This window comes from Erythrolamprus reginae, chromosome 11 (genome assembly GCF_031021105.1).
Source record: "Erythrolamprus reginae isolate rEryReg1 chromosome 11, rEryReg1.hap1, whole genome shotgun sequence".
Lineage (NCBI taxonomy): Eukaryota > Metazoa > Chordata > Lepidosauria > Squamata > Dipsadidae > Erythrolamprus > Erythrolamprus reginae.
The window spans coordinates 151,204-178,943 of record NC_091960.1 but is presented as its reverse complement, the minus strand read 5'-3'; the positions used below and the strand labels follow the sequence as shown (position 1 = coordinate 178,943).

The 27,740-nt window shown below is 54.8% G+C and overlaps 2 protein-coding genes across 3 annotated transcripts; one reads left to right on the top strand and one right to left on the bottom strand.

The window, feature by feature from the left end:
- On the bottom strand, positions 1 to 22,954 carry ZC3H4 (zinc finger CCCH-type containing 4). Its single transcript, XM_070764477.1, has 14 exons — positions 22,206 to 22,954; positions 12,438 to 12,648; positions 11,994 to 12,104; positions 10,470 to 10,695; positions 9,128 to 9,279; positions 8,941 to 9,040; positions 8,692 to 8,834; positions 5,678 to 5,785; positions 4,468 to 4,579; positions 4,156 to 4,265; positions 3,715 to 4,070; positions 3,355 to 3,635; positions 2,990 to 3,238; positions 1 to 2,195 (listed from the first exon to the last, which is right to left on the bottom strand). The coding sequence occupies exons 1-14, from the start codon at positions 22,862 to 22,864 to the stop codon at positions 742 to 744; spliced, it is 4,272 nt and encodes a 1,423-aa protein (XP_070620578.1). The 5' UTR covers positions 22,865 to 22,954; the 3' UTR covers positions 1 to 741.
- On the top strand, positions 22,791 to 27,484 carry SAE1 (SUMO1 activating enzyme subunit 1). 2 transcript variants are annotated; one of them, XM_070764478.1, is made up of 9 exons: positions 22,795 to 22,978; positions 23,073 to 23,184; positions 23,290 to 23,463; positions 23,655 to 23,797; positions 24,010 to 24,109; positions 25,235 to 25,340; positions 26,473 to 26,617; positions 27,103 to 27,169; positions 27,296 to 27,484. In XM_070764478.1, the coding sequence occupies exons 1-9, from the start codon at positions 22,863 to 22,865 to the stop codon at positions 27,395 to 27,397; spliced, it is 1,065 nt and encodes a 354-aa protein (XP_070620579.1). In that variant the 5' UTR covers positions 22,795 to 22,862; the 3' UTR covers positions 27,398 to 27,484. The 2 variants fall into 2 exon arrangements, with proteins under 2 accessions (XP_070620580.1, XP_070620579.1); XM_070764479.1 differs by lacking the exons at positions 26,473 to 26,617; positions 27,103 to 27,169 and having other exon boundaries at positions 22,791 to 22,978; positions 27,296 to 27,444.
- Positions 27,485 to 27,740: the final 256 nt, after the last annotated feature.

Below are 27,740 nucleotides of genomic sequence, written 5' to 3'. Positions count from 1 at the left end.
TTAGTGTTATTAATAATTTAATTTCAATACTACAAACTCTGTTTTGGTAGAAGGCTGACATCACTTCTTCAAGAGGCGACCCACCAGAGGCAGACACAGCCTGTTGCTCTCGGGCTGCGTCCAAGGAAACGGCAGGAGGGAATTTAAAACAAAATTCAATAGAGTTACAAAAATAATTCATCATGGTTACTTCTCCATAATAATTTTTGCTGCACTAGATTTTTTTTAAAAAAAGGCTATGATACACGTATATTGTTACAGCTTAGAAACAAAAGATATATATATTCTACAGATCAGCATGGCCGACAGCTTCAGCCCTTCACAGGGCAGACGAAGGAACGGTCATCCTTTCATCCTCCATTCAACAGACAATAAATACCTGGAGAGGAGAAGCTGGGGGGAGGGGGGGCATGGCCCAGCCACTGTGGTAGAGGAGTGGGGGAGGGAGGGGAAAGCCGGCAGAGCCAGCCAGGCCACGTTTGGAGACACGGAAGGATTCCGAGTGGACCTCAGAAGAAGAAGAGTCCACAATGGAACCCGGACCGGGGTGGGGCACGACACAATACTGCCTGGGGTGGCTCAGGACCCTTGTCCCTCTCCTACAAGGTCGCCTGGAGATGACACTCAGCAAAGCTCAAAGGACGGAGGGACACGGTCAGTGGCAATTCATGGAATTTTTAAGAAGGGAGGAACACTGCTGCTTCTTTTGGACACAAGGCTGCGGGTGCGAGTCTCTCGGCACTACTGGCAGAACGGGGAGGCTGTCGGGTCAAACCCTTTGAAGACGTCCTTCAGGGAGCCCGCGTCCTGCAGCTCCCCTTCCTGCTGGGCGGGGCTGTTGCCCGCAAAAGGGCTGCCGGCCCCCGACTTGCCCGCCGCCTGTTTCACCATGCCGTACACGGGCGGCACAGGGAGGTTGTGGACACCAGGCTGAGTGACAGCGGTCTCTGCAGCAGGCGCAGCAGGTGCAGGAGCCGAGGGGGCTGCCTTGGGCCGTGGCCGGTTGTAGCTGTTGTAGCGGTCAGTCGCTGGCTCTGGGCCGGGCTTCTCGGCTTCCAGCTGGTCCAAAGCTGACCGGCGCACAAACAGCGGCTCCTTCCCTCGGCTGCCACCGCCACCTTTGCTGCCTTCGGTGCTTTTGGTGGCTGGGCCCCCTTCGCCAGCAGACTCGGCGGACTTGCAGCTGGGGCCCGGAGTCCTTGGGTCGTAGAGGCTGATCCCGCTGAGGACGCTGCTCTGTCCGGGGCCCCTGCTCAGCCCTCCTGCCGTCAGCAGCCTCGGGTCGTAAGGGGCGATGCCGGTGGCAGCCTCTGCGCCCACTACCAGCGGGGGGCTGCCTTCCGCGTGCTTGGCAGCTCCCGAGGACCCTGGCTCGGAAGGCTTGGGCACACGGGGGTCCGCAGGCGCTTTCCGTGTGCGGGGGTCACTTGGCTTGTCACTCTGCCCAGGAGCGCCTGCTGCGTTGACCGTCTTTAATATCCTGGACAACAGCTCGAAATCTGGAAGGCTGGCGCCGGGAGTGGCCGAGGAGGGCTCCAGCTGGGACCCGGCCCGCTGCCTGGGGTCCGAGACGCCGGCATTCTGAGGTCGGTTCAGGCGTGGATCGAGGGCCGGCAGGGCTTGGAGAGCCGCTGGGACCGGGACCGGGATCAAGTCCTCGGGGCTCCACAGCACCGTGCGTGCGAAACTGGGCATGAGCAGGACAACGTCCTTCTTGATGTGGCTGAACTGCTGCAGCTGGCAGCGAGGGTCCCTCAGCGGGTGGCTCGGCAGGCTGTCCAGAGGGATGGTGACCGGCTTGTCCCGCAGGGCCCTCTCCCCGTCTTCCTCCTCCGGGGCAGGAGCGGCCTTCTGGCTGACGGAAGGGCTCGGATGGAGGCCGTCGGCCGCTTTGGAGGTGGGGGCGGGGGCTGTGGCATGACGTGCCAGCCGGGGGTCGGTGGGCCCTGCGTCTCCAGCTCCAGAAGGCTCCAGGTTTCGGGAAAGTCTGGGGTCCCGCAGGAGGCGAGGGTCAGCTGGCCGGCCGATCTTCTGAAGGCGAGGGTCGCCCCGGCCTGAGGCAGCAGGGGTGGGGCTTCTGGCGGGGTCTTCCTGGGGCCTGCCGGAGCTCTGCTGCCGTAGAGTCTTCAGGATGGAGCTGACGCTGCTGCCGCCCCCATCCTCCTCGTCACTGGAGTACCAATTGCCGGGGTCACCTGGCAGAGGAAACAGAGCGGGGGGTGGGGGGTGGAGGGAGGGGGGGTTAATCTCAGAAGCAACCAAGAGCAATTTCAGAGCCACATTTTAAAAGAGGAACCTCGTTCATGGAAAGGCATCTACTCAGGCAAAGAGAACGATGGCCGGCAGTCGCTCTCTCCTCAGACAATGCTGCCACTAAAGGGGGGAGGGCGGGGGGGGGGGGCGCACCCTCTGCTCGGCTTCCTATTTCCCACTTTTCCTCCAGCGGCTCAAGTCAGTTATTTAGGGGAACCTGCTTCGTTTACGCCTCGTGAACACGGCCTGGTCCAAAGTGGCCCCACTTTCCCAAGGCTGGAGATGGGCGCCTCGTCCCGCACCTGAGCCAGCAGACCACGCTGGCTTTTCACTTGCCTGTTACAGGGTCACAGGGAGGGGCTCGGGGGGGGGGGTTGCCAGTTTGCGGGGGATTTGCAGGCGCACTGATGAACAGTGCAAAAAAAAAAAAGCCCCAGGAAAAAAGCCGAGGACCAAATGCTTCTGCGCATGCGCAGGAGGAACAAGACATTCAAACAAAACATGGCGACGCCCACAGACCGGCACCGACCAATCCGGTGACGTCATCACGAGGTCCCCAGTGGGTGGCAAAGCGGTCTGCCCCCCCACCCCACCCCAAGGAGAGTCCGAGCCGACAGTCTCGGTGGGAAAAGCCAAGGGCCGTTCTCTGTGGCAGCTGAGCGAGGGCCCCCCCAGTGCCCCCCCAGTGCAGCCAAGGACGTGCGCAGCTGCCCCCCGCCCCCCCCGCGGCCCTTGCCTTCCTCGTGGTCTCGGTCCTGCCTGCCGCCCTCTGCCTGCCGCCGAGCCCTCTCCTCCTCCTGCTGCTTCTGCTGGATGCGGAGGTAGAGAGCCCTCTGGGTGGAAGGCAGGAAGTCTGGGACGCTGCTGCTGCTGGGGGGCTTCTGCAGCCGCGGGGGGGCCCCTCCATCGCAGAAAGAGTCTGGCTCCAGGGAGGGGTCGGGGAAGAGCCCCTCCCCAGGGGTCTCCTCATAGCCTGGGTAGCCCTCTGCCAGGGGGGGGGAGAGGGGGAGAGAAACAACAGTGAGAGCACTGGAACAGAAGGCAGCCCCCCCCCGCCCCAACATCTCCAAAGCCCCCCGCCCAGCCTGACCCAAGACTTGCCTGGGCCGGCCATAAGGCTGGGGTTCATCTCCAGACCTTCTGGGTGCCGGTAGAAGTTGTCGTAGAAGTCCTGCGCTGGGGGGCCAGGAGCCATCTCCTCGGGGCCAAAGGGCATCATGGGGGGGCCAGGGCCCAACGGAGGGCCAGCGTTCATCCCTGGGCCCATTGGCATATCAGGACAGATGTCGGGACACAGGTCTGGAAGCATGTCGGGGGGCATGTCGGGGGGCAGCTCCGGGTGCCCAGGCCCAGGGAACCGAGGCGGGGATGGGCCAGGGTGCCTAGAGGGAAAGAGGGGTGGGGTCAGCATCTCACTTCGTCCAAGGATCCTGGGCCCCCTCCCCTTTCGGCCGCACTCACCTCACCCCCAGCTTCTCCGCGAGCTGCCCCGTCGGCCTCACCACGATCTCAAAGAGGGAGGGGATCTTCTTGAACAAGTCCTGCTGCAGCTGCTGAGGCGAGAGGGGCTCGTGGATCGGGGCGGGCATCGGTGGGGGCCCTGGGGGAGGAGGAAGGGGCGGGGGCGGGGCAGGGGGGCCTCCGGGCATGGGCCGGCCATTAGGGGAGGTTGGGGCTGGGGGCCCCGGGGGGCGGGGGGGAGTGGGCAGCAGCCCCACCCCAGGGGGTGGCTTGGGCAACGGGTTGATGCCCTGTTTCTTCAGCTCCTCCACTTCTTTCTCGTCCTCTGCTCCGGCCTCCGCGTCATCCGCTAACATCTAAAAGGCAAAAAAGCCGGGGGTCAGCCTCTCCAGCCACCCGGCTGCAGGCAAATCTCGGTGGCCCTCTGGTCCCTTTAATAACCTTATCAAGGAGTTCCCGAGTTTCATCGGTCAGCGGTTCGTGCGAGAACATGCAGTCGTCTTCGTTGATGCAGCTCCCAGTGGTGTGAAACAGCTTGCAAGGGAAGTCGCGTGCGGGGGGAGGGGCAGGGGGGGTCAAGGGAAACAAGCCAATGTTTGTTCGGGTTTTTTTTTAAAAGGCCACGAGGACCCACCAGCCGCAGGAGACCCAAGATTTCACTCGCTTCCCCAAAGGGCCTGCAGCCACAAGGGGCCCAACGCCTCCCCACTCCCCGTCCGATGATCGCTGGACAAAAGCGACGGGAAAGGATATCATGCATGTACGGACAATTCTCGGCCCTGGCACAGTAGCCGGTGATGTAGAACTTGCAGAGTTCCCTCTTCTTTGGCAGCTCAATGTCGTGGCTGAAGTTGCAGTGTTCCCCCTGCCAGGGAAGACACGGGTGGGTGGACAACCCCTCAGGCACGAGCGCCACCAGTGGTCAAGAGGCACAGCCTACCACCCTGGCCACTGGGAGAAGGGCTGGTGGCCACGGCTACCCCCTCCCGCCTCCTGCCTCCCGCTGGGTGGGCCCGGCCCAGGGCTAATCCGGCCCTTTCGCAACTGGGCAAGTATGGCTGCAATTTTGGGGGAAGCACCTACACAGGGCGGGAGACATGGGAACAGCAAGGGAGCCAAGAGGCAGTCAGACTGACCAAGGACCCCAGCAGAAGCAGGGGGCTGGACCAGAAGACCTCCGAGTCTGTGGTTGTTGCTACTGAATTAAAATGTCCCAATGGAGCCGGGTGGGGTGGGGGGGAGTCCCCTCACCTGTGCAGTGGAGGGGGGGAGGGCCCATGGCAGGGGCCAAGGTGTGTGCCTCCGTGGGGCAGAGAGGAGCTACGACAGACTGGAGCAGGCAAGCGAGAACACCGGCTATGGGGAAGGGCTGCTGGCCTGGGGGGCCACTCGCCACTGGCTTCAGGCCCATTATTCTTATAACCTCAGGCCTCTGGACCTTTCAGGTTGACCAGGGGGCTGGACAACGGCTGGGAGGATTCACAGCTCCTTTTCGAACCACAAGAACAACTGTGTGTGGGGGGGGGTGGCACTCCCCGCCCAAGTCCCCTGCCCGATGCCCCAGGGAACCAAGACTGCGGCCTCTCCCTCCACTCCTGGGCGGAACAAAAGGCCCCCCCGACCCTCCCCCCCGACCCCTGTTCTAGGGCACCCGCAAGTAATCCGTTTATTCGGTGACCGTTTGAAATCACAAGAGCGCTGGAGAAAGAGACCTGTGGCCATTTCCCCCGCAGTGCCCCCATGGAGATGGGGCCAGAATTTGGTGCCGGGATCGCCTGACCCTCTTTGGCGACCTTCTGGCCACCATGTGACTGACTTGAAAACTGGTTTATTTGGCAACTGTGGCAAGAAACTGGCTCTTAAACCTAACCAAGGCCTTGCTGAGCAGCAGGATTGTGGGCCACACCCCAGTGGGCAGCTGCACCACTGACCCTGCGGGGGCCAAAGGGCCAAGGGCACCTACCCACGTGCATCTTCCTTCCACAAAATACTTGCAGACGACTTTCCCTTTCTTATCCGACTGGTGGGATTTCTCGTGATCGTTCCGCCTGTAGCTGCCACAGCTGCCATCCTATGCAGAGGGCGAAAGAAATATTCACTGGACGCATGTGGGGGTCAATGCTAGGCAGACATTAACAATGTGAATAAAATCAAAACCACCTGTAAGAAGGAATAGTGGCTAGAATGGCATGCTCAATAGTTCCCACAGCAGCTGAGTAAGAGGAACAGCCCAGGACCCTACTTGGCTGGTCCACCCCTTAGTCTGCAGCTGCACGCCAGTCAGGTCCCTGCAGCCCCGGAGGTCCCTTAAAAAGAACCCAGGCCGCCGAGGTGGTCAGGGCTGAGGTGTGCAGCTGAGACTGCTGCTTTACACGCAGCCCAGAGCCAATGCGAAGGAACGGGGGACCCTCACCATCATCCTATTTCCTTTTTAAACATATAAACAAGACAAAACAACACATACATACATAGCAACCTCTTTGGCATTTCTACAGTAAATTGTAATAATAATAATAATAATAAAATAATAATAATAATAATAATAATAATATATAGATTTGTATGCCGCCCCTCTCCGAGGACTCGGAGTGGCTCACAACAGCAGCAAAATACAATACAATACAAATCCAATATTAAAACTAATTTAAAACCCATTATTACTTAAAAAAACATTCAATTCTACACAAACACACCATTCTCAAATGCTAGAGTCAGAAAGATTGGGGGGGGGGGATAAATAGCAGAAGGAAAGGAGGGTGGGGGCAATTTGAATCTTCGGGGGGAGTTGATTCCAGAGGGCTGGGGCCACCACAGAGATGGCTCTTCCCCTGGGTCCCGCCAGACGGCACTGTTTAGTCGACGGGACCTGGAGAAGGCCGACTCTGTAGGACCTAATCGGTCGCTGGGATTCGTGCGGCAGAAGGCGGTCCCGGAGGTATTCTGGTCCAATGCCATGTAGGGCTTTATAAGTTTTCATTTATATATAGTTCATCGTATAAACTGTATTTCCTTTACAGTTTTTATCTACTGGTAAGTATAAGATGCGCCTTTTTACCTCAGAAAGGTGCGTCAAAAACCGGGCAGTACACCAGGAGACGTGGAGGGGGCCTTGGTGCCAGGAGGAACAGGAGGGGGGCACTGCCAGGACCCTGATGGAAGCGTCTGCACAACGACTTCGTGAGGGTGCCCACAGGTGAGGGTGGTGCTCACAGCCCAACACCGTGCAGGGCGCTTGGCCTTTGCCACAGAACCTCAGGCTTGGCAAATTCGCCACTGGCGCCCTGTGCGCGTCACAGACGAAAGCGGGTTCCCACTGAGCACACGTGACAGCGTCTGGAGAGGCCGTGCAGAGCGGTCTGCCGCCTGCAACACCCTTCAGCATGACCAGCTTGGCAGTGGGTCAGTAATGGTGTGGGGTGGCCCTGGGTTCCTCCTCAGGCAGGACAGTGCCAGGCCTCCTGTGGCTGGGGTGGGTCAGCGGTCCCTGCAAGATGAAGGCATGGACTGGCCCGCCTGCTCCCCAGACCTGGGCCTGACTGAGCCCATCTGGGACATCCTGTCTCGCTCCGTCCACCAACTTCACGTTGCACCACAGACCGTCCGGGAGTTGGTGGAAGCTTACAGGGTCAGGGTCTGGGAGGAGATCCCTCTGGAGACACACACACACACACACACACACACGCAACCTCGTCAGGAGCGTGCCCAGCCCCCACACACAATGCTGAGCCTGGGTTTGACTTGTTTTAAGGAGGCGACATCAAAGTTGGATCAGCCTGCAGTGTGTTTTTCCCCTTTAATTCTGTGTGTGACTCCCAATCCAGGCCTCCGTTGGTTGGTTAATAAATTTGATTTCCATTGATTATTTTTGTGTGATTTTGTTGTCAGCACATTCAACTTTTTACAGAACAAAGTATCCAATGAGAATATTTCATTCATTCAGATCTTGGATGTGTTATTTGAGAGTTCCCTTTGTTTTTTTGTAGTGTATATTCATTACATTCAAACTTATAAAATCCTATATTCATTCTAATCAATATAAACATTCATGCAACTTCTTCCTTCTTTTTATTCTTCTGTTCCAACCAATAGAACAAATTCCAAACTACAAAATATTCTGAACCCTCTTTCTCGTTTAATTCCATTGTCAATTTATCTAATTCTAATTTTTTTCTGATAATTATGTTGTCGGTACATCACCATGTTTCCAATGTTGTGCCAGGGATATTCTCACCGCTGTCAATATATGTAATATACCAATACTTTCTTTCTATTTTTTGATCAAATATTCCTATTAAAAATATTTCTGGTTTCCTATTAATTTTCTGTTCGGTTATTTCTTAAAAGCCAGATATGTATATCTTTCCAGAATTTTTTTTATTACTGGGCAGGTCCACCACATGTGATAGTATGTTCCATTTAATGTGTTGGCATTTCCAACATTTGGGGTTCATATTTTGATACATTTTGGCCAATCTCGTTGGTGGTAGATGCCATCTGTAATCCATTTTATATGAGGGTGTTTTGATTAATTTATAATTTTTACTTCAAATTTTTCCCATTGGTCCAAGTTAATATTATACCCCAAATTCTTAGCCCAACTAATTATATTACCCTTAATGATTTCTTCCTCCATTTTATGATTTAGTAAATATTTATAAACTTTTGTTATCATTTTTCCCCAGGCCCCTGTAAAATTTCATCCAATGCTGATTACTATTTTGCTATTCCAAATTTTCTTTTCTCTTCCTTTAATCCAGGTCTAATCTGATAATATGGCCACCAGTCACAGCCTCACCCTGTTTTCTTTATTACTGGACAGTCCAGCTCCATCTGTCCTGGAAACGGCACCGCTGAGGCCCCAGTGCTAAGCAGCTGGACGGAGAGAGTTCCCTCCCATACGCTGCCCACGGGAGTCCACTGCCAGCCTCAAGCCCCTCTTACGCACAAAGCCAGGGAGGGGCCACCTAGGCCACTTACCCCCAGGTCATCCTCATAGTAGTCGTCCTCCTCGTTGAGTGGCCCCGCTTTGCCTAGGCCTGATCGGCCACGATGACCACGTCCGCGGCTCATTCCCTTGCCTCCTCGCCCCCTGGAGCCACGGCCTCGGCCACGTCCCATGCCTGCAACAAGACCACTCAAGTTGATTCTGCAGCCCGGCCACGGAAGCACCATCTGCTTGGCAGAGTCCTTGGGAAGTTGAGGAAATGGGGGGCGGGGGGCACATACCTCTGCCTCTTCCTTCTTTGCTCCTGCGGTAGGGGTTCACTTCTTTGGAATAATCCTCGTAGTCTTCCTCCCCCCCGGGGGGCTCGTCCCCCTCGCAGAACTGCCGGGCAGACAGAGGAGAAATGAGGAGCCACAGGGGAGCAGGGCGGGGGCCAGGCTGGGCAAGGGGGCAGATCTCCATGCTCACCTCCATCTCCTCCTCATACACGTCTTCCTCCTCCTCCTCCTCCTCCTCCGGGTGCTCTCCCCTTCCCCTGCCTCGATTGCTCCTGCCCAGGCCTCGTCCTCTCATTCCACCTCTTCCTCGGCCACGGTAACCTCGGCCTCGGCCACGGCCACCTGTTAATTCAAACCAGGAAAGGTGCAAAACTGACCAGACGCCAGCATTTCCACGTATACTAAACTATATACTGGTTTTGTTTGATCTGCCTGGCTTGGCATGGATGTTGGACAGGCCTTGCTGGAAATGAGGGTGCCGGTGGTGTGGGGAGTGGGATCTCTGGGGGGATTTGGGAGCTGGAGCATTGCGGGTATGACCGGGAGAGGCAGGTATGGTGAGAGCCGGCGCGCAGGCGGGGGGGAGGCGGCGCGGCTGCTCACGGGGAACCAGGACTTGCTATCTTACAGCGATTCCTTGTTCGGGCCTCTTGAACCATAATCCAGTGACCTCATCCCGCACAGCTGGTGACAGGGGAAGTCGGGGGCCTGGCCTCAGCCTGCTGCTGCTGTTAGCAAAGCCCCCCCCCCCCGGTCCAGGATTTACTCTTGGGTGGGGGAAGGGGGCTGGCTGGGCCTCCCCCTCTGGGAGACGTGTGCCTGGAAGGAGGGGAGGAGGGGCGTTCGTAGCCTGGGGGACCCTGAGCCCTCGCAGCACCCCTGCTCCCGAGACGGTGGGGTTTGAGGCTGGGCATCTAGAGGTTCAGGTGGGCTGCCTCCCAGCTGCATTACAACAGCCCTGTCTGCTCTGCTCGAGGCGGTAGCCGGGCTGGCGGTGGAGTTCCCCAGGCTCATGGTCCTGGGGGAACTTCAATTGACCGTCGCTCGGCGGCTCCTCAGAAGTTCATGGCCTCCACGACAGCCATGGACCTGACCCAGGTCGTGCAGAGTCCAACTCGCGAGGGGGGATTCACACACCTGCCTGACTTGGTGCTTCTCTCGAGGCAGTGGAGCCGTTTACCTGATGCTCAGGGGTATAGATCTCTCCCCCTTGTCCTGGTCAGATCCTTTCCTCTTACGGCTTGAGGGAGGCGGAGCCAACTAAGTGGCTCCACCCCAGGCGCTTAATGGAGCCAGAGGGGTTCCAGGGGGCACTTCGGGAAATACCTGACTCTCCCGTACACGGACCGGCGGAGTCCATGGGGACGGCCTGGAATAGGGCCTCATCGGGGGCCTTAGACCAGATTCTGCGACCTCTCCGGGGCAGTTTGATCCAGGAGAGCTCCTGGTTCAGGAGGGGCCTGGACGTGGCCTTTCTTCCACCTGCCCCCTCGCTCGCTCCGTGTTCTGGGCTGAAGGGAAAGCCATCGTACCTCGCCCCCTGTGCGTCCCCTCCTTGGCCCTCCGGTACTGGTTCAGCTCCTTCGCAAAGTCATCGTACTCTTCTTTCGCCATGTCCTCCTCCTCCCCCCCCTCGTAGTCGCAGTAGCCCTCGTTCTCGTATTCTTCGTAGGGAGGGTAGCTCTTGTTCTCCATCTTGGGGTACCCCTTCTTTGGGGCACTGTGGGAGGAGGAGCAGGAGGAATACTGCGGATGGGACTGGAGGCAAACACACAAAGGGTTATGGCTGGACAAAAGGGAGGACGCTAGCTGAAGAAGGGCGGTTTGACCCGCTCGGTCAGGCCTGATTCCCAAAAGCATCACGGTTGCAAGCAGAAGCAAAGACCCTGGATCGGCTGCCGTTTTCAATCCAAACAGCACCACCTTGACTGCTAAGCCCCCCGGACGCCCGACAGGATTATCTACCTGGGGGGAAAGGCTACCGGTTCGGGTTGCCTTCCGAGGTCGGAGGTCAGCCTGGGGGGATACGCAGCTGCTTCCGCTCTGGGTCTGAGGGGCGGCAGTGGCGCTGCTCTGGGATGGCCAAACAGGGGGGGGGGGTTGTCCCGGGACTGTACTCTCAGACACCCTCCCGCCCTCCGAAGCTGTAGCTGCCACCCTCTCGGGGCAAGACGGGGCAGGCTGAAGACCTTGTCCCAGGCCGCGGGGGCTGCCGACTGCTTTTCCTTTCCAGCCGTAGGTAGGAAAAATCAAAGAGCAAAATACCAAAACAACAACGGCTCTGGCATCCGGAGCATCCCGGGGCGAGACCCCTGGGGCTGGTCCCTGGAACGCTGTCCTTTTGCTTGGCTGAGACCGTGAGACAGTGGGGGGGGGGGCTGGCCGTGCCCATGTGCACTGCCGCCTGCCCCCCCGCCCTGGCTGTTTCCCGGGACGTCCATGGGGAGTGGCGGCAGGCGGAGCTGGGCAGAGCAGAGGCACCAGTGCAGGGCCCGCCAAGCGTCCGCCCCTCCCCGCCCTCTGACAGCATGCTTGGCAGCCCCGTGGTGTTTCCCCAGCTTAGGGGCTAGCAGCCTTGCGCAGCCACGGCTGAGGGAAAAGCAGTAATTCGAGCTGCCCGTCCAGGGGGCTTGGAGGCAGCAGTGTCAGCGGAAATGGCACTTTGTCCTGAGGCGCCATGGCCAGGTCCTAGCGCTCGGGAGGCTCCATTCTGCCGGCTGGATGCGCACTGGATTCACCAAGAAAGCCCCTTATGCCTCGGGTGGTTTATCTCTGGGAAGCGGCGAGTGAGGGGAAAAGAGCCCAGGAGGCTGCCAACAAAAAGCTGGGGAGCCCGGTGGGGTCTTCTGCAGAGCTCTGCCCACCTGCAAGGCTTTGGGGAGGGGGGGGGCGTGTTACCTTCCCACGAGGCTGCTAGCCTGTAACCTGGGGAAACGCTAGCTGATAGCCGTAACTTTTAAAACTTCTTTTTAGTTAAAAATGGCAATATTTTTTAATGCCCACACCCACCCACTCCCATGACTACACCAAGCCACGCGCACAGAATCCCCACTCACGGAGGAGTAGAGGGGGCTGTACTCCCGGTACTTCCGGTGCCCCTTTTCAGCTGGGCTGAAGTCGGAGTCCTCGCTGTAGTCCGAGAAGTCCTCGCTGGAAGAGGCGTGGCGCTGTGTGGAAAGAGAAGGGGGTGGGCTCCCAAACAGGCCCTCTCTCCCCCCCCCCCCCCCCCCAGCTCCTTCGTGTTCCCATTCTGGCCAAAGCCTGGGAGATGCCTGGGTCAGCCATGACCCTCCCATCGCTGGAATTTGGTGTCAGGCCACGTGCAGAGGAAAGGGCCTGGACACTGCACCACTTCCTGGCCGATCAACTGGTCTGGTTTTTGCGAGGGCCCCAGAAAGGCAGCCTGCGCTTCGTACCCGCCCCCCCCTCGGTCTCCTGCTTCCAAAGGGTGGGGGCGGGGAAGTAGGTCAGCCCCTCAAGATTCACCTCCCACGACTCACTTTGTGCTTAGATTTTCTCTTCTTTTTCGCCCTCCGCTTCTCCCTCTCTTTCCGACGCTTCCTTTTCCTGCGGTGCGCCTTCTCTTCGTCCGAGTCACTGTGGTGCTTCTCGGTTTTTTCCTTCCTGCTCTTCTCATGCGCCTCCGAAGCTCCATTGGGCTCCTCACCCCCATCGTCCTCCAACTCTCCTTCTTCCAACTCGCCATCCTCCCTGAAAAGGTGGGACAGCCAAAGGAACCATTGGAAGGAGCAATTACAAAATATTCCCATGGTTTTTTCCACAAAAATCCCTCTGGGCAATTCAGTGACAAGACCAAAAAACAAACAAACTATGTTAGCCAGAGCAGATCCCTGTAATATTTCCCCAAGATCAGAAACCTACCTACGAACAAAGATAGTTTATCAATTTCACTATAATTTACATATTTTGATTAGATAAATTGCAATTGACCAATTCCATGGATTTTGGTAAGCGATAAATCAGTGTGACTCTGCTAGATAATAATTTTAATTTATTAGATTTGTATGCCACCCCTCTCCGAAGACTATACAGCACTGTCCAAAAACAGTTGATTTTTCTGTTATGCAAAACACACATCTGTGACTGAAAACACCAAATTTTCACTTACTAAATGCTTTGCTGCCCAAACAGAAAGTAAAATTGGCTTTATAATCAACCTTCAGCTGTCAATTACCAAAGATTTAATGAAATCATTTTCTGCACACAAATGCATAACACTGAAATAGTTTCGAGGTGTATCTTCCAATGTAAAATGTGTCTCTAGGAAGCCACTCCATTCCAAACCCAAAGTCAGAAACCTCGTTCTTCTTACTGGAAAAGAAACGGCTTCTTTCTTATTCTCAGAGTGGACACTGGAAGGAGGAAAGCCAGGAGACTTGGTGAAGTTGGCCTGAGGGACCGGAAAATAATCCTGGAACTACAGAATGGTTTTAATACATTGGCAAGGATCCCCCCCCCCCCAACGGCAATTGTTTAATGGCAGCAAGGTTAGACCTGCCCCAGTTGGAGTAGAAACATGGAGAAACCATTCCTCCACTCGGAGGTTCTGGATGAAGACATTTTGCAATCTGGAGGATGAACCTGCCGGGCTAAGAAGTCTGAGCAGTATGTAAATTCATCTCAAACACTTTAAAAGCTGCAACTGTTTCCAGCTTCTTCATTTATGATGAAAGTTGCCTGGATTTTATTTCCAAAAGTTAAGCTGAAATCCTCTGGCATTTTCACATCAGACTCCTACCTGAGCTCATCTTTGGGAATTCAGGCATATAATGTGTGTCCTCTTCTCATTTAGCAACCAAGGGTTAAAAACAGGGAGCAGCTTCTCATGTTCGGAAGAGGACAGCACCACTGGCTGAACCCAGAGCAGAACATCAGGCTTCTCCAAAAGCCTTAGGTGATTTCATGAGCTAAAACTCCAGACCTGGGTGCGTGCGTGGGGTGCTTAGAGGGGGTGGCACCTCTGGTGTAGGGACATCCTTTCACAGCAGCCCAGACAGGGCAGCTTGTCCACCTTTGGTTCCTACCTGTCACTCAGTTCTCACCTGTGGCTCCTAGCAGCTGTGGCATGCACAGCAGCCACACCCCGGGCAACAGCTTCAACAGGCTGGCCAAACGAGGTTGAGAGTAGCCGATGGGCCACTGACCTTTGGCGAGATAGGGACTTGTCTATCCCGAACATGCGAAGACAGATTCCGGCAGACTGAGCGGACGGAACCTACTAGAACAGGTCAACAGTCATGAAGACGGACTCTGCAAGCGGTGTGGTACGCGAAGGGCCCGGCAAGACACAAAAGACGCCCTGGCCAACCCCGAGGAGAAGGGGAACTCTTGGCTGCCAATCTCCACGGCCTTCTGGCTATTTCCACCGTTGGAACAGGCTGGGGGCAAAATCCGGAGCCAGGGTCCCGGAAGCAGCTTGTGGCTGGAACCAACCGTATTGGCCTTTGCCCTGCCACTGGATCATTCCAGAGATGTGGGGAGGGGGTGTCTGCGGCTTGGGTGACAGCCTATCCTCCATACTATCCAACGAGCCGGGCTTTGTGCTCCGGGGAGTCCCGGGCAGGGTATCGTTCTCTTTCGAGACAGAAGGCGACCAATGCCACGGGTGCTGTATTAGAAGTGTGGTTGCCCAATCTCTACTTTCTTTCTTTCTTTCCACCACGGAGCCCCTCTCTCTCTGAAGGCCAGGGGTCCAAAGGCCCTAAAGACCGCAAGCGTCTTCAAAGCTCACTCCACAGGGGTCCCTTGAGGAGGATTCGAGAATGGCAGCGGGGCCAGAGGAGCCTGAACCGCAAAAGCTGCGCTAGGCTTCTGCCTTCAGGTGCAAGAAGGAAGCAGCTCCTCCCCTGTAGAACTGCTGACTAGCAGAATTTAGTGCTGCATTTCCAAGGCCTTTCTTTGGTCCATAGATGGATGGATGGAGAGGGAGAGAGAATTCTTTATGGGCCAAGTGTGATTGCGCACACATAGGGCCTTATGATAATAACAGTAGGTTAGATCTATAATACTATCAAATCAAAAGGCAGCATACAGTGTCATCTAATAACACACCACCAAATAGCACACTGTGAAAATAAACAAAGAATTCCAAGTGGTCAGCCAATCAGCCATCAATCAATCAACTGGAATGACAAAACATTCAGGACTGTCTGAAAACCCAAGTTTTGCAAACCTTTTCTAAAGAGCAAAAGGAACCCTGTCCTGGGGGGCAGGGTTGCAGAGCCAGGGTCTCATTTCAATACAATTTAATCTGCGGTTACTGCATACCTAAAGGCACACACCTGGAAAAAAACAGATGAGTACCTGTGTGATCACTTACCAGGCATTATTATTTTATGAACGCCAAGTCTTCCATCAGACTGACAGCCATCAAAACCAATGAACTCCTCCCTCCTCCCCCCTCCCCTTGAGGTCTCAGAGCAAGGGATGGGGGGGGAATGGTAAATGTGCCATTACCCCACTTACAGGTGTCGTCCCCCCCCCCCTCAGGGCTTCTACTGTAGTGTAGGTGCTTGGGGAGATCTCTCTCTACTGGTAGTTTTAGCTTTTTAAATGTTACCCCCCCCTGCTCCCTTTTTGCTTGCCACTACTGTATAAAATCTCATGTCCAAATTTTTTTTGCCCACTGCAGACACAATTAATTAGTATGATACCTTTGCCACAATTATGGCACCTGTATATATATTTGCAGAGGTAACTGTCAATCATCAATCAATAAGCCTAGCACATTTGGCAGGGGGAAAAAGTGGAAGGCAGCCAAATTAACCCTATACAATCGATCAGTGCAGCAAATTCAGTGGTGCACAAAAAGGAGTAAGACTGAAACTTATAAATAAAATGCAGTTACTCTAACAGTTCACATTTAAATTCGTTAAAAGCAACGTAGGCCCAGACCTTTGAATGTAGTTGCTCAAATTATAATGAAGTCTGGATACAAGCCAAGAGAAGGCCAGATCCTGAAGATGGAACTCAAGTACTGTGGCTGCCGCCTAATGGGAAGGAAGGACTCGCTGGAGAAGAGCCCGAGAAGAAGGGGGCGGCAGTGGCCGGATGGAGTCCCTGGGGCAGCTGACCAGGAAGCCCCACAGGAACGTTGTTGTTCTGGGCTGGACATGACTTTGCAACTAACAACAACAACAACAAGAAGCCAATCTCTCTTCAGTTATGGAGTTAGGAGAGCTTAGATAAATAATATTTCATTTAGTCAACTACCAGATAAATAAATAAATAAATAAAATAAATTTGATCCTTCAAGAGAAATTAAAAGCAGAAGAAGGCCAGACTAGAAAACTGATGCCAGGCAGGTCAGTACGATTTCTATCTTCATGTGACCTGAGGAGGAAGAGGAGGAGGAGAGCTTCTCTGTTAGGTGTCCTCATGTTATATTCCTGGGCTGGGCTCAGGACCCTTTTATCTGAGAGCGGCAGCTCTTCCTCCGCTCTTCACAAGGGACAGAGAGTGGGCAAACCCCATTCAACCCACTTGAATTCCCTGGACCCTTCGCTAATTCCAAGAAGGCACCGTCAGTTGAGAAACTGCCTAGACTAATTGGACCTTGTTCATAAACTGCCTGTTCATAAACTGCCTAGACTAATTGGACCTTCACGTATAAAAGTGGCCTTTCGTGCCTGATACCTGCCAATCACAAAAGCCATCAGATGTGGCCTATGGATTTCTCAAGCATCCCTGGCAGCTGGCCATCTAGCCCTTGCTATTATGCATCTAATGTGAACTGCTTCACAATCATTCTGAAGCAGAATTAGTTAACCAGAGTTTATTGACAACAGCAACTGGCAATGCAATAAATTAATTTACATACAATGGATTTGAACAACATACAAAGCACAACAAGATAGGCTTTGGCTCAGCATGATGAATGGGCCTAACTGGTTTTTAAAAATAAAATCTGTTGATAAACCATTTTATTTTTAAAAGTCTAGTTTCCATTATTCTAAAATAGGAAAGAAAGAAATGCCAATAAAGAAATGCCAATAAAGAAGCCGATATATTTTATACTACAGGCCAGCAAATTTGCAGGAAGCTACTGGTACTATCTCAATACAAACCGAGTTAAAACATTTCTTCCTGCGATTATTGACAAGTTGGTTTTATCAATATCGAAATGAAAAAAAGGAAGCAAAACTTAAAGATCTCTCCGGTCTTGAGATACGTTTGCGCCTCATTGCAGGACAGCTCTTTCCCTTCACTTTTTTTGGCCTCTTTTGGGCCTTTAGATTTCCGCACAAAGAGCTTGTCAAAAGTGCCTAGAGCTCTGTTCTCAACCCGACTTCTGTATCTCTGTATTTTCTGTTGCTAAGCTCAACATCCAAGTCTTTCGCCTCAAACTGGGAAAGGATCAAAGCAGAAAAGGGAACTCCAGAATTATTTAGAGACCACTGGGCACTTATGATTTGATGACCAAAGCAGAATTAGATCAGGCGACACCAGTTCCCCAGGCTGAAAAGAACAGAACCCCTTTCCAGGAAATGAATGTTTTGGCAAGACAGCAGAGGAAAGACGAGCAGAATCTCAAGGCTGCCTTTTTTCTCCCTGCCCTTCCATCCTGTCTGATTCTTGGAGATTGTCCGAAAGTCTCTGCATTTTTCTGGGCAAGGTTTTAGAGAAGCAGTTTGCCACGGTCTCCTTCCTAGGGCTGAAAGTGAGTGACCGGCCCAAGGTCACCCAGCTGGCTTTGTGCCCATTGCAGGACTGGGACTCACGGCCTCCTCGCCAGGAGACCAAACTGACCCTCCAACGCATGTCTGCTCAGATATTCGGCATTCCCTGGGGACTGCTCCCAAATATGGTACTTTTCAAGTGCTGGGTTTTAAGGCTGCAATGTTAAAGCAAAAATAATCCCAGAAGATGCAACACATGTTGTCTTACAGCAACTACAACTCGGAGTAAAATTATTATTACTGGAAAGTGTACGATTCTGCCACCTCCAACTTGCCAAACGTTTCCACCCTGGCTACAGAGGAAAGCAACACGGTTGCCATGAAGCTACGGTGTTTTCACAGGGTAAGGCCGATACTAGGGGAATGGCGAGTCTTGTGGCTAGCCCACCATGGGACTATGTTGGCCCACCTGTGCAGAACCTTCTTCGGGTAGGCTGCTGCCTCACAGTCGCCCTGTGTGAGCTCACAGGTCACATGACTGGAGCCAGCATGGGATTCTGCTCCAGGCCACTCTGGCTCAGACACTGCCCATCCTCTCCTCTCCCCAATTCGGGCAGTTTTCGCAAGGGCTGCACCACACATTGCAGAATTCAGGACAACGGTCAGTGCCTGGTTGTTGGGGACCAAAGAAGCCTTGGCAGAAGCTCAAAGGAGAAAGAGAAAGAGGGGCAGGGCAGCTGGACGTGCAAGGAGGCTGGAGGGTCCAGGAACCAGGCAGGAAGGACTCAACAGTCTCAAAGCCCAAAGAGCGCATCATGTGGACCTGAAGGGGAATGAAGGACGAGCCGAGAGGGGCCATGTCACTGGCACTAGGATTATTATGGATATGATTCCGATTCTTTCGTTTGAATACAAGCACACTGAGTGCTTCTGCGCCAGAGACAAATTCCTTGTGTCAAATAACGCATCCCTACTCTTTAAAAAAGGCTATGGACTAGAATCTCTATGACAGAACTTCATATTCTGGCTTAGTTCCAGTAGGAAAAATAAATGGAAGAAGGCTCAGGAAATTATTCCATGTTACCACCTACATACATATACACTCAAGGAGGTTTATTCTGGCTTTGGGCTGAAAACTAGACAGAAAAAAAACTTTGTCAAACTGTCTCCTTCTAAAACTGGCTGTCCCTGCAGCCGCCTAGTGGCCCCGCAGAGGAAACCCTGCCCGGCCAGGCCTCGGCTGCAAGATCATCGCCCGGCCACAAAATGGAGGCCCAGGAGCATCCAGGAAGTGTCAGCTGGAGCCACAGGGAAGGCGGCTGAGCTCTGCACGCTCAAAGCTACCGCGGCGGCTTCTGCACCAGAGCCTCCACCCCACCCCCACCCCCAAGGCCGGCAGCATCCACAGTGGGGTCTCTGCACCAATACAGCTCCATCTCCAGAGTTCCTCCTAGCCTGCTTTGGACGGGGACACAAAACTAGGGTAGACCATAGAGTTGCAGCTACACAAAAAGCAACACTCGCCACCAGTAACATTTTAAGAACATTATTGTGAATGGGCAAAGTAGATTTTTACCTGCTGTGCTAAAAGTGCACTTCACTCAATAGCAATAGCAGTTTCGACTTATATACCGCTCCGTAGTGCCTTCACGGCCCCCTCTAAGCTGCTTACAGAATCAGCATCAACAATCTGGGTCCTCATTTTACCACCCCGGGAGGATGGAAGGCCGAGTCGACCTTGAGGCAGACGAAAGGAAAGGCCTTGGCTCCTACCAAAGAAAAGTACGCAACTGCTCAGCCTGACTATATTCTACTGATTTCCGCCAATTCGCCTGATCAATTCTACATCCCAGCACGGGTTCGAGAGACTAATCTGACTTTGGATTTTCACTTCCATGGCAAGAGCCAGGAGTGCAGCTGCCTTAAATGATGGAGAATTTCAAAGGCAGCAGGGTTACACACTGTGATACCGGGAGGGCTAACTGTGCTTCGCTTTCCTTAAAATCTAGGACCCCCCTACCTCCAAGACCAAACATGGAAGACAGTTCACCTGCCCCTCTTTGCAGCTGCTGCCTCTGGGAGAATTGCAGCAATTATGGAAGCCGTTCAATGCCAAGCGGTCTCAGGGCCTGTTTGCAAACACAACACCCGAGTGAAGAGGCCAGAAAACTAAAGGTGCTGCGTTCCCACAGAACTCTGCTGACTCACAAGATTCACTGTTGAGCCAATTCTTCTTCCGAGAGGGCACGTGCCAAATTCTTAGAGCAGAAGACCCGTGGGAAGTCAGAAGATGCCACTTCAAGTGGGAATCTGCCAGCTGGCCCAGCTCACCCGTAATCCTGCAATCTCCCAATCCCGATTTTCCCTTTTTTTTCTGCAAAACTATTTAGAGCATAGAAACACAGATTGATGGCAGAAAAAGACCCCATGGTCCATCTAGTCTGCCCTTATACTATTTCCTGTATTTTATCCTAGGATGGATGTATGTTTATCCCAGGCATGTTTCAATGCAGTCACTGTGGATTGACCGACGTCTGCTGGAAGTTTGTTCCAAGCATCTACTACTCTTTCAGTAAAATAGTATTTTCTCACATTACTTATAATCTTTCCCCCAACTCACCTCAGATTGTGCCCTTGTTCTTGTGTTCACTTTCCTATTAAAAACACTTCCCTCCTGAACCTTATTTAACTCTTTAACATATTTAAGTGTTTCGATCATGTCCCCCCTTTCCCTTCTGTCCTCCAGACTCTACAGATGGAGTTCATGAAGTCTTTCCTGATAGATTTTATGCTTAAGACCTTCCACCTTTTGTAGCCCGTCTTTGGGCCCATTCAATTTGATCCACCTCTTTTTGTAAGTGAAGTCTCCAGAACTGAACACAGTATTCCAAATGGGGTCTCACTAGTGCTCTATACAATGGGATCACAATCTCCCTCTTCCTGCTTATTATACCTCTAGCTATGCTGCCAAGCATCCAACTTGCTTTCCCTACCGCCTGACTATACTGTTCACCCATTTTGAGACTGTCAGAAATCACCACCACTAAATCCTTGTCTTCTCAAGATTTTGCTAGTACAGAACTGCCAACACAATACTCAGATTGAGGATTCCTTTTGCCCAAGTGCATTATTTTACATTTGGAAACATTAAACTGCAGTTTCCATTGCTTTGACCACTTATCTAGTAAAGCTAAATCATTTGCCATATCTCCAGGAACATAGAAGCTTTGTAACATATTTGGAGTGTATACCAAACTACTGGGCAAAAGACAGAATTTACAGCGTAAAACAATATATGAATTTTTGGTATGCAATTCTGTGTTTTCCTATGTGAACTCTGAGCCCCATTTCATAACAGCTATCAAGAAAAGATCCTGATGGGTTCCAGAAGCTCTGGCCTATCTACTTAAGATTTAGAAATATCAAGGAATCATTTTAAGTGCTAGGAGAAAGTTCCATCAATACATACTCTTAATGATTAATTTGAAATGATAAATCTGGTGGGGCAAGATAGCAATCTCTATTGAAAGCTGAAGTCAAACTGCCGCTTTTGGCCTTTCCCGCCTCACTCTCCTGTGGACCCAAGCTTCCTATGAAATGATGGGCAAAAGTCAACTGGGTTACGGGAATTTCTAAAGGTCGGTTGAAGGGGAAGTAAAATGGCTAAGTGTTGCATATAGTGAGCTGTTAGAAATATTGATATGTGTCCTTTGAGGAAATGTGTATTTGTTGCTTCACAAAATAAAGTATACTAGTGAAATCTACTTTGTTCCCAGATTCAAACATAGGTCAAGTTAACTACTCCTGTTAGATTTTTGTGCCAGAAAGGACATTTTATACTGGAGAAGAATACTTGATTGACCCTAGAGTGTGAAGTCAATGACAACCACATTAAAGAGGCAGAAATTACAAAGAACTTTTCAGGTTTTGGCTCAATGGTGCATTAGTACTGTATGTTAACTTTTTAAAATGCTTGTTTTGTAAATCTAGGTTTTCCAGTACATGAGTATAACCCTAACTTGGTAGGCAAGTAAAGAGGAACAAATAAGGCAACATTATTTGAGATTAACCAAAGAGTGACTTGGAAAAACCAGGGTTATGCCCTTGGTCTGCGAGGGAACCACCAGAGTGGGGGGCTCGGGGCTAAGCTACTGGGCTGCCTCCTGGACCTGTGCACGGTGTGTGGTGAACAACGGGGGCGCTCGGTGCTTGTACTGTACACGGCCACGCTCGGTCGCAGGGGGGGGAGGGGGCGGGGGGGCGTGCGGTGACTGGGGGCAACTCGTGTGGTGGTCGCACTTGGCGGCGGCTGCTTACAGTTTTCCTTCGAGCTCAGCCGAACCCCGGAGCGGAGGCGCACTCGGCCCACTGGAGGCTCCCGGACGCGGCGCGGCGGGCTCGGGCTTTTTAACCCGACCGAAGCGAAGGCCCCTCGGTGGGCGCGCCGTGACAGGAAACGGGCGGCGGCGGCGGCGGCTGCTACTTACCGCGGGCCGGGCCTGCTCTCGCCCCTGCGCTGGTGGGGGTCCCCCCTCCCCCTCCCCGCGAGACCCCCTCCCACCGCCCCCCACCGCGAGACCCCGAGAGAGAGAGAGAGAGAGAGAGAGAAAAGAGAGGCGGGTACTGGACCTTTCGTCCGGGCCGGGCCCGTGGAGGAGGAGGTGTTGTTGGAGCGGCCGGGCGCCAGCGCCGCCGAGGCCCGGGCTGCCGAGGGGGCCGTGCAGGAGCAGGGGGTTGGCGGCGGCGGCCGGAGAGGGGGCCGGGGGGCTGGCGTGGGGGCTGCTGGGCGGAGGCACGCTGGGGCTCTCCACCGCCATGTGGGGACCGGGCCGGGGGGGGGCGGGCGCGACGGGGGCACAGGGCACAGTCACTGTACGGGCGGGCCTGGCGCCGCGCTCGCTCGCTCGCTCGGGGGCTCGCTGGCCGGCAGGCAGGCAGGCAGGCGGCGGCGGCGGCGGCAGGGACGGCAGACTGGCTCCGAGGCTGCACCACACAAAATGGCGCCGGCCCGCCTGAGAGGAGAGAGCGCGAGCGAGAGAGAGAGAGCGACGCCCGAGCCAGCCAGGCGCGGTGCGCGCGGCCACACCCGACCCGACCCGAGGCGGCGAGCGCGGGGGCAGGGCCGACGGCGGAAACGCCCGAACGACGCCGGAAACTGCCGGCCGCGCCCGAGCGGCCGCGTCATCCCCCGAAGGCGGGGCGCGGCCCCGCCCCCTCGCCGCCATTCGTAGAAGCCGGCCAGGCGCGAAGGGCGGAAAGCGGGCGAGGGGCGGCTGCGTGGGCGCCATGGTGGAAGAGAAGAAGAAGGGGCGCCCGGGCGGCGGCGGCGGCGGGATCAGCGAGGAGGAGGCGGCGCAGTACGACCGGCAGATCCGCCTGTGGGGGCTGGAGGCGCAGAAGCGGTACGGGGGGGCTGCGGGGGGGGGCGCCCCTCGGGGTCTCTGCGTATGTGTGTGAAGGCGCCCCTGACGCGCGTCTCTTTCGGCGCCTCTGCAGGCTGCGCGGCTCTCGGGTGCTGGTGGCCGGGCTGGGCGGGCTGGGCGCGGAGGTGGCCAAGAACCTGGCGCTGGCCGGAGTGAAGGCGCTGACGCTGCTCGACCACCGCCAGGTGAGGCGGAAGGGCCTGCGGGGGGGGGGAGCGGCGTTTGGCCCTGGGTCTTCTGCCCTCGGAAGGGAGCGCGCCTCCTCCTGCTCCTGCTCCTGCTCCCCCTAGGTGTCCCTGGAAGAGGCGAGGGCCCAGTTCCTGCTTCCCACCGGCTGCGCGGGCAAGACCAGAGCGGAGGCGTCTCTGGGGCGAGTCCAGGACCTCAACCCCATGGTGGACGTGAGAGCAGACCCCGAGGACATTGAGCAGAAGCCGGAGGAATTCTTCAGGCACTTCGACGTGGTGAGTCTCCTCTCTCTGCCTGCCCGCTTGCACGAGCCTCTTGGGGGGCTCTGGAGATGAGCAGAGGCCCGTGGGGGCCGCCTGGCTGGCTTGGGGAATTCTTCCTCTGTGGAAGGGAGGAGAGAGCAGGCCCGCTGCTCATTTTGGCCACTCGCAGAGAGGCCAAGTCTTCCCTCCCTGGTGTCTTCCAGGTCTGCCTGACCTGCTGCTCCCCGGAAGTCCTCCTGAAGGTGGACCAAGTATGCAAGAAACACGGGGTCAAGTTTTTCACTGGGGACGTCTTTGGCTATCACGGCTACATGTTTGCCAACCTGGGCGAACATGAATTTGTTGAGTGAGTTTCTCTTGGCTGGGAATTGGGGGCGGAACCCCTGTATCTGAGGTCTGGGGGGCTCCGTCTCCTCGGGGGAGGGGGCTAGGGGCCCAAGAGTGGCTCTCTATTGGAAGACGCGAAGGCTGCCCTTCCGTGGGCTGCTTTCTGGCTGAAATGGAGGATGGAAACCAGTATATTAAGCTCCTTGCCCCCCACCCGCCCCTGTGTTACAGAGAGAAGACAAAAGCTACCAAAGCCAGCCAGGAAGGGCAGGGGGCCTCTGATGCCAAGAAGGCCAAGCTGGACATTGCAGAGACGACCCTGGTGAAGAAGGTGGGTGAAGTCTGGGGAGCACGGAAGATGGTGGGCTTCCGCCGGGAAGCCTTGGCCCTCTGGCTGCTTCTTTCAGAGCCCGTGTCGCTTCTGTTTGTGCTGCAGGAGGTTTTAGGCCCTCCGTGGCCGGCTGTCCGTGGGCTCCCTGCAGCGGACCGTCCCTTCAGGCCAGCTGCCCTTCTGCAGGTTTTCAGTTTGCGTGGCTCCCATGTTACAGTTAGTTTTGGCCTTTCGGGGAACCGAGAAGGTCACCTGGTCTGACCCCTGCACTGTGGACGATCCACTAAAGCATCTTAGTTGAACTCTCCACGCACTGTCCGGTTCATTCCTCACTTGGGCCTGGCTTGAAGTTCTAGGAAGGTTGACCCATCAGTCCAACCTGTATTGACACCAAGGAGTGCCTGGGCTTAAAGGTTGAAATGGAAAGAGCAAAAATGCCCTTGAATGCACTTCCTCCGTTGAGAACCACCGTGGCTTATGCGTTTGGGCTTCTGTGCCTGGATGGACATAGAATAGCAGAGAAGAAGGAGATTGCAGAGCCAATGCCCCAGTTACGGACGGCAGTTGTAGCTCTCTGTGCCCCCCTGAAAACCGTTTGAAGACAGACAAGCAATGAAGGGCTTCTGAAGTTTCTCCAGTTGAAGCCCCCCAATTTCTGGCCTCAATTTTTTAAAAGATAATGCGCCATCACACTGATATCTTGATTCTACTGAATGCTTGGTGATTTTAGGGATCTTGCATTTGTGTTGTGGATCCCAAGGAGGGAGTGCCCATACACCTGCAGCTGTACATTCCTGTCCGCTAGAAAGGGCCAAGGTTCTGCCGGAGGGAGGAGGGGTGCTGCCACTGCCCAGTGTCTTCGGCCACTTTATAGCTGGCCCTTCAGTGGAGCTGCCTGCAAACAGAGCAAGTGATGCAGACACGTTGTACAGGAAAGCAGACCTACAATCAGATTCAAGTGTCCAGACAGTTATTCTAAGTTAAAATCCTCATGGGTCTTGGTGCACCTCCTTAGTTCTCTGGGAAGGTCCCTGCTGAAGGCATCTGGCAGGTCAAGTGAAGCCTTTGAAGGCCTCTGTTGCCTCACTGTCTCTTTCTCTCTCTCCCCCCCCCCCCCCCGCCCAGAATGCTCATTTTTGCCTGCTAAAAGATGCCCTCGCTCTCAGCTGGAGCAGCCAAGGGGGCCAAGCAGCCCTGAAGCGGACTGCGCCCGACTACTTCCTGCTGCAAGGTGAGAGGGGAGGCTCTGCCGGCACCTGGCCTGGCAGAGGGGCAGCCGGTTAGGAGGCCAGCGTTCCTTCTGGGCAGTGTGACTCCTGGCCGGAGCGGACAATAGAGGCGTCTCCAGCGGGTGATGGCCATGTGAGCTCCTTGTGGTCCGAGGGAGAAGCAGACAAAGTGTCCTGGCAATTGGCCCTAGAACAGGCCAGGCGTCCGTAGGGAGTGGGGGTGGGGGGGCCTGGCTTAGAGGTTGGGCTGCCCCAGGTGCCCCGCCCTGGCCGTTGGAGCCTAAAGCCTCAGGGGGCCCAAAATTTGGTTCAGTTGGCCAGAGGAGATTCTGGGGCTGCCCAGGCTAAATCGGGGCCTTGTATACTAACCTCACTATGGGCATTTTGGTTGGAGGGGGGGAGGGGCAACAGTCGCCTCTTCTCTTACCTTATGTACCTTTTTATAAGGTTTTTTTAAAAAATCTCAACTTAATATTTATAAGCAATTCAAGCATTGAACGTATCTACTGCTTTTCCCTCCCCCTGTTTCTGCAGAACAGCCCTGGGAGGTGGGTTGGCTGAGGGAATGACCGGCCCAGAGTCACACCGGTGGCTTTCACGCTTTCAGTAGCACTGAGGGCGTTGCCTAGTTTGGTCCCGAAATGCCTGCAAGAAACCAAACCCAGAAAAAGCAGCCAGGACCCCTCGTTTTGACCCAAGCTACAAATGCTTTTCTTCTTTATTGGTGGCTCTCATGCCTAAGGCAGAATTGAACTGGCCGCTTCCCAGCCTGGTGCCGTCATCACTAGGCCAAACCATCTTTTTGGTCTGGCCCCTGTTTGTAGCAGTTTGCTATGATCCGCAGGTCCTCTTTCGCAGGGGGGGGGGGGGAATAGAGAGTCGTTGGTTGTGTGTGGGCTCACCCTCCCTGGGGAAAAAGAAGGGGTCAGGGCAGGAAACACACTTTGGTGTATAGGCTGCAGGTTGGCTCCGTGAAGACAGATGTGGCCCGGATGAATCTCGGCCCAGCAGGAGCTCAAGACTGGTCGAGGGGAGCAGAGGTGGCCGCCCCCAGATAAAAAGTGGGGTGCTAGGCGTGGTGCCAGCCTTGCAGGCTACTGGGCATGATGTATGTCTGGTCTCTTCCTCTTGCAGTGCTTTTCAAATTCCGGACAGAAAAGGGGCGAGACCCCTCCCCACAGACCTACCTGGAGGATGCTGAGGCGCTGGGCCAGATGCGCTCGGCTGTGCTGACCTCTTTGGGTGTCGGGACTGACCTCATTGCTGATGACTTTGCCAGGCACGGGCCTCCTTTCTTCCTTTAACCAGATTAAGGGGGCAGCCGTGCTGTGGGTCAACAGCCCCCCCCCCCCCCTGCGCGAAAGGTGGTCTTGGCAGTGGATGGACTTCCTCTAGAAAATCTGGCTCAGGATGCTAGCAGTCCCTAGTTCCCCTTGGGGCTCTTGGTGTATGGGGGGGGGCAGCAGTGGCGATGCTGTCCCCAACATCCTCTCCAGGCCTTCTGGGAGAAGGATGCTGGCTGGGACACCACACACACACACCCCGCTCACCTTCATCAGTTCCTGCTAGCTGATCCAATGCCAGGAGGAGGCAGCTGTTGGGCATAGAGGGGGGGGGGGATAACCTTAGTGGAGCACTGCCTGTAGCTGATGTGGGGCTGCCTCGTCTGCGCATCCGGTGCAGGAGGAGATGAGGAGACAGTTCATGTATTTGTGTGTTCCTAGTCCCTGTGAGCCTGACTTTCTTGTATGTTGATATCAACAGCTGCTTCTCAGAAATGGCCCCCGTTTGTGCTGTGGTTGGAGGGGTGCTGAGCCAGGAGGCTGTCAAGGTATGTTCTCTGCCCCCCACCCCACCCTTGAACCGAAGGCAAACAGGCCAGGGGCACGAAGGGCAGTGGGTTTTCCTGCTGCCTCCAGGTCTGTCTTACACTGCCTACACTTTGTCTTATTCCTAGGCGCTCTCACAGCGGGACCCTCCCCTCAACAATTTCTTCTTCTTCAATGGCATGAAGGGTAGTGGGGTGGTAGAGTGCCTGGCCCCCAACCTCCCCTCCTGAATTTCTTCAGTTATGGATTCCCTTCCTGAACAGCCACCCTCAAAACGTCTCTTCCCAACTTAGCACAAATAAAAACTCATTTGGTTACCAAGTCTCTCTGGCAGTGATTTCCCCACAGTTTCCCCTTTGAGTGGCAGGAGTGTGGGGTTGAGAGGGGGGGCAGGGTCCCCCAGCCTTGACGAAGGAAGATCTGGCTTCAGAAGAGATGGTGGCTAGTGCCGCTCTGAGCAGAATCCCGCTCAGTCCGGTTTGCCAGAGACTGGGGAAGGGCGGTCTCGTTGGCCAGCCTTCACCTCTCCAGAGAAATTTGGTGTCTCAGGCTTCCTTTGGGTGGGGGGGCTCC

What these genes read in the sequence shown, in the direction of transcription:
- ZC3H4 (XM_070764477.1), bottom strand. Translation starts at nt 22,864, where the DNA reads ATGGCGCCCACGCAGCCGCCCCTCGCCCGCTTTCCGCCCTTCGCGCCT. An exon ending in AGAGAAAATCTAAGCACAAA is followed by an intron (nt 12,105 to 12,437) that starts GTGAGTCGTGGG and finishes CTTTCCACACAG; the next exon opens with CGCCACGCCTCTTCCAGCGA. An exon ending in CAAAGAAGGAAGAGGCAGAG is followed by an intron (nt 8,835 to 8,940) that starts GTATGTGCCCCC and finishes GTCTTGTTGCAG; the next exon opens with GCATGGGACGTGGCCGAGGC.
- SAE1 (XM_070764478.1), top strand. Translation starts at nt 22,863, where the DNA reads ATGGTGGAAGAGAAGAAGAAGGGGCGCCCGGGCGGCGGCGGCGGCGGG. An exon ending in GGGCTGGAGGCGCAGAAGCG is followed by an intron (nt 22,979 to 23,072) that starts GTACGGGGGGGC and finishes GCGCCTCTGCAG; the next exon opens with GCTGCGCGGCTCTCGGGTGC. An exon ending in AGACGACCCTGGTGAAGAAG is followed by an intron (nt 24,110 to 25,234) that starts GTGGGTGAAGTC and finishes CCCCCCGCCCAG; the next exon opens with AATGCTCATTTTTGCCTGCT.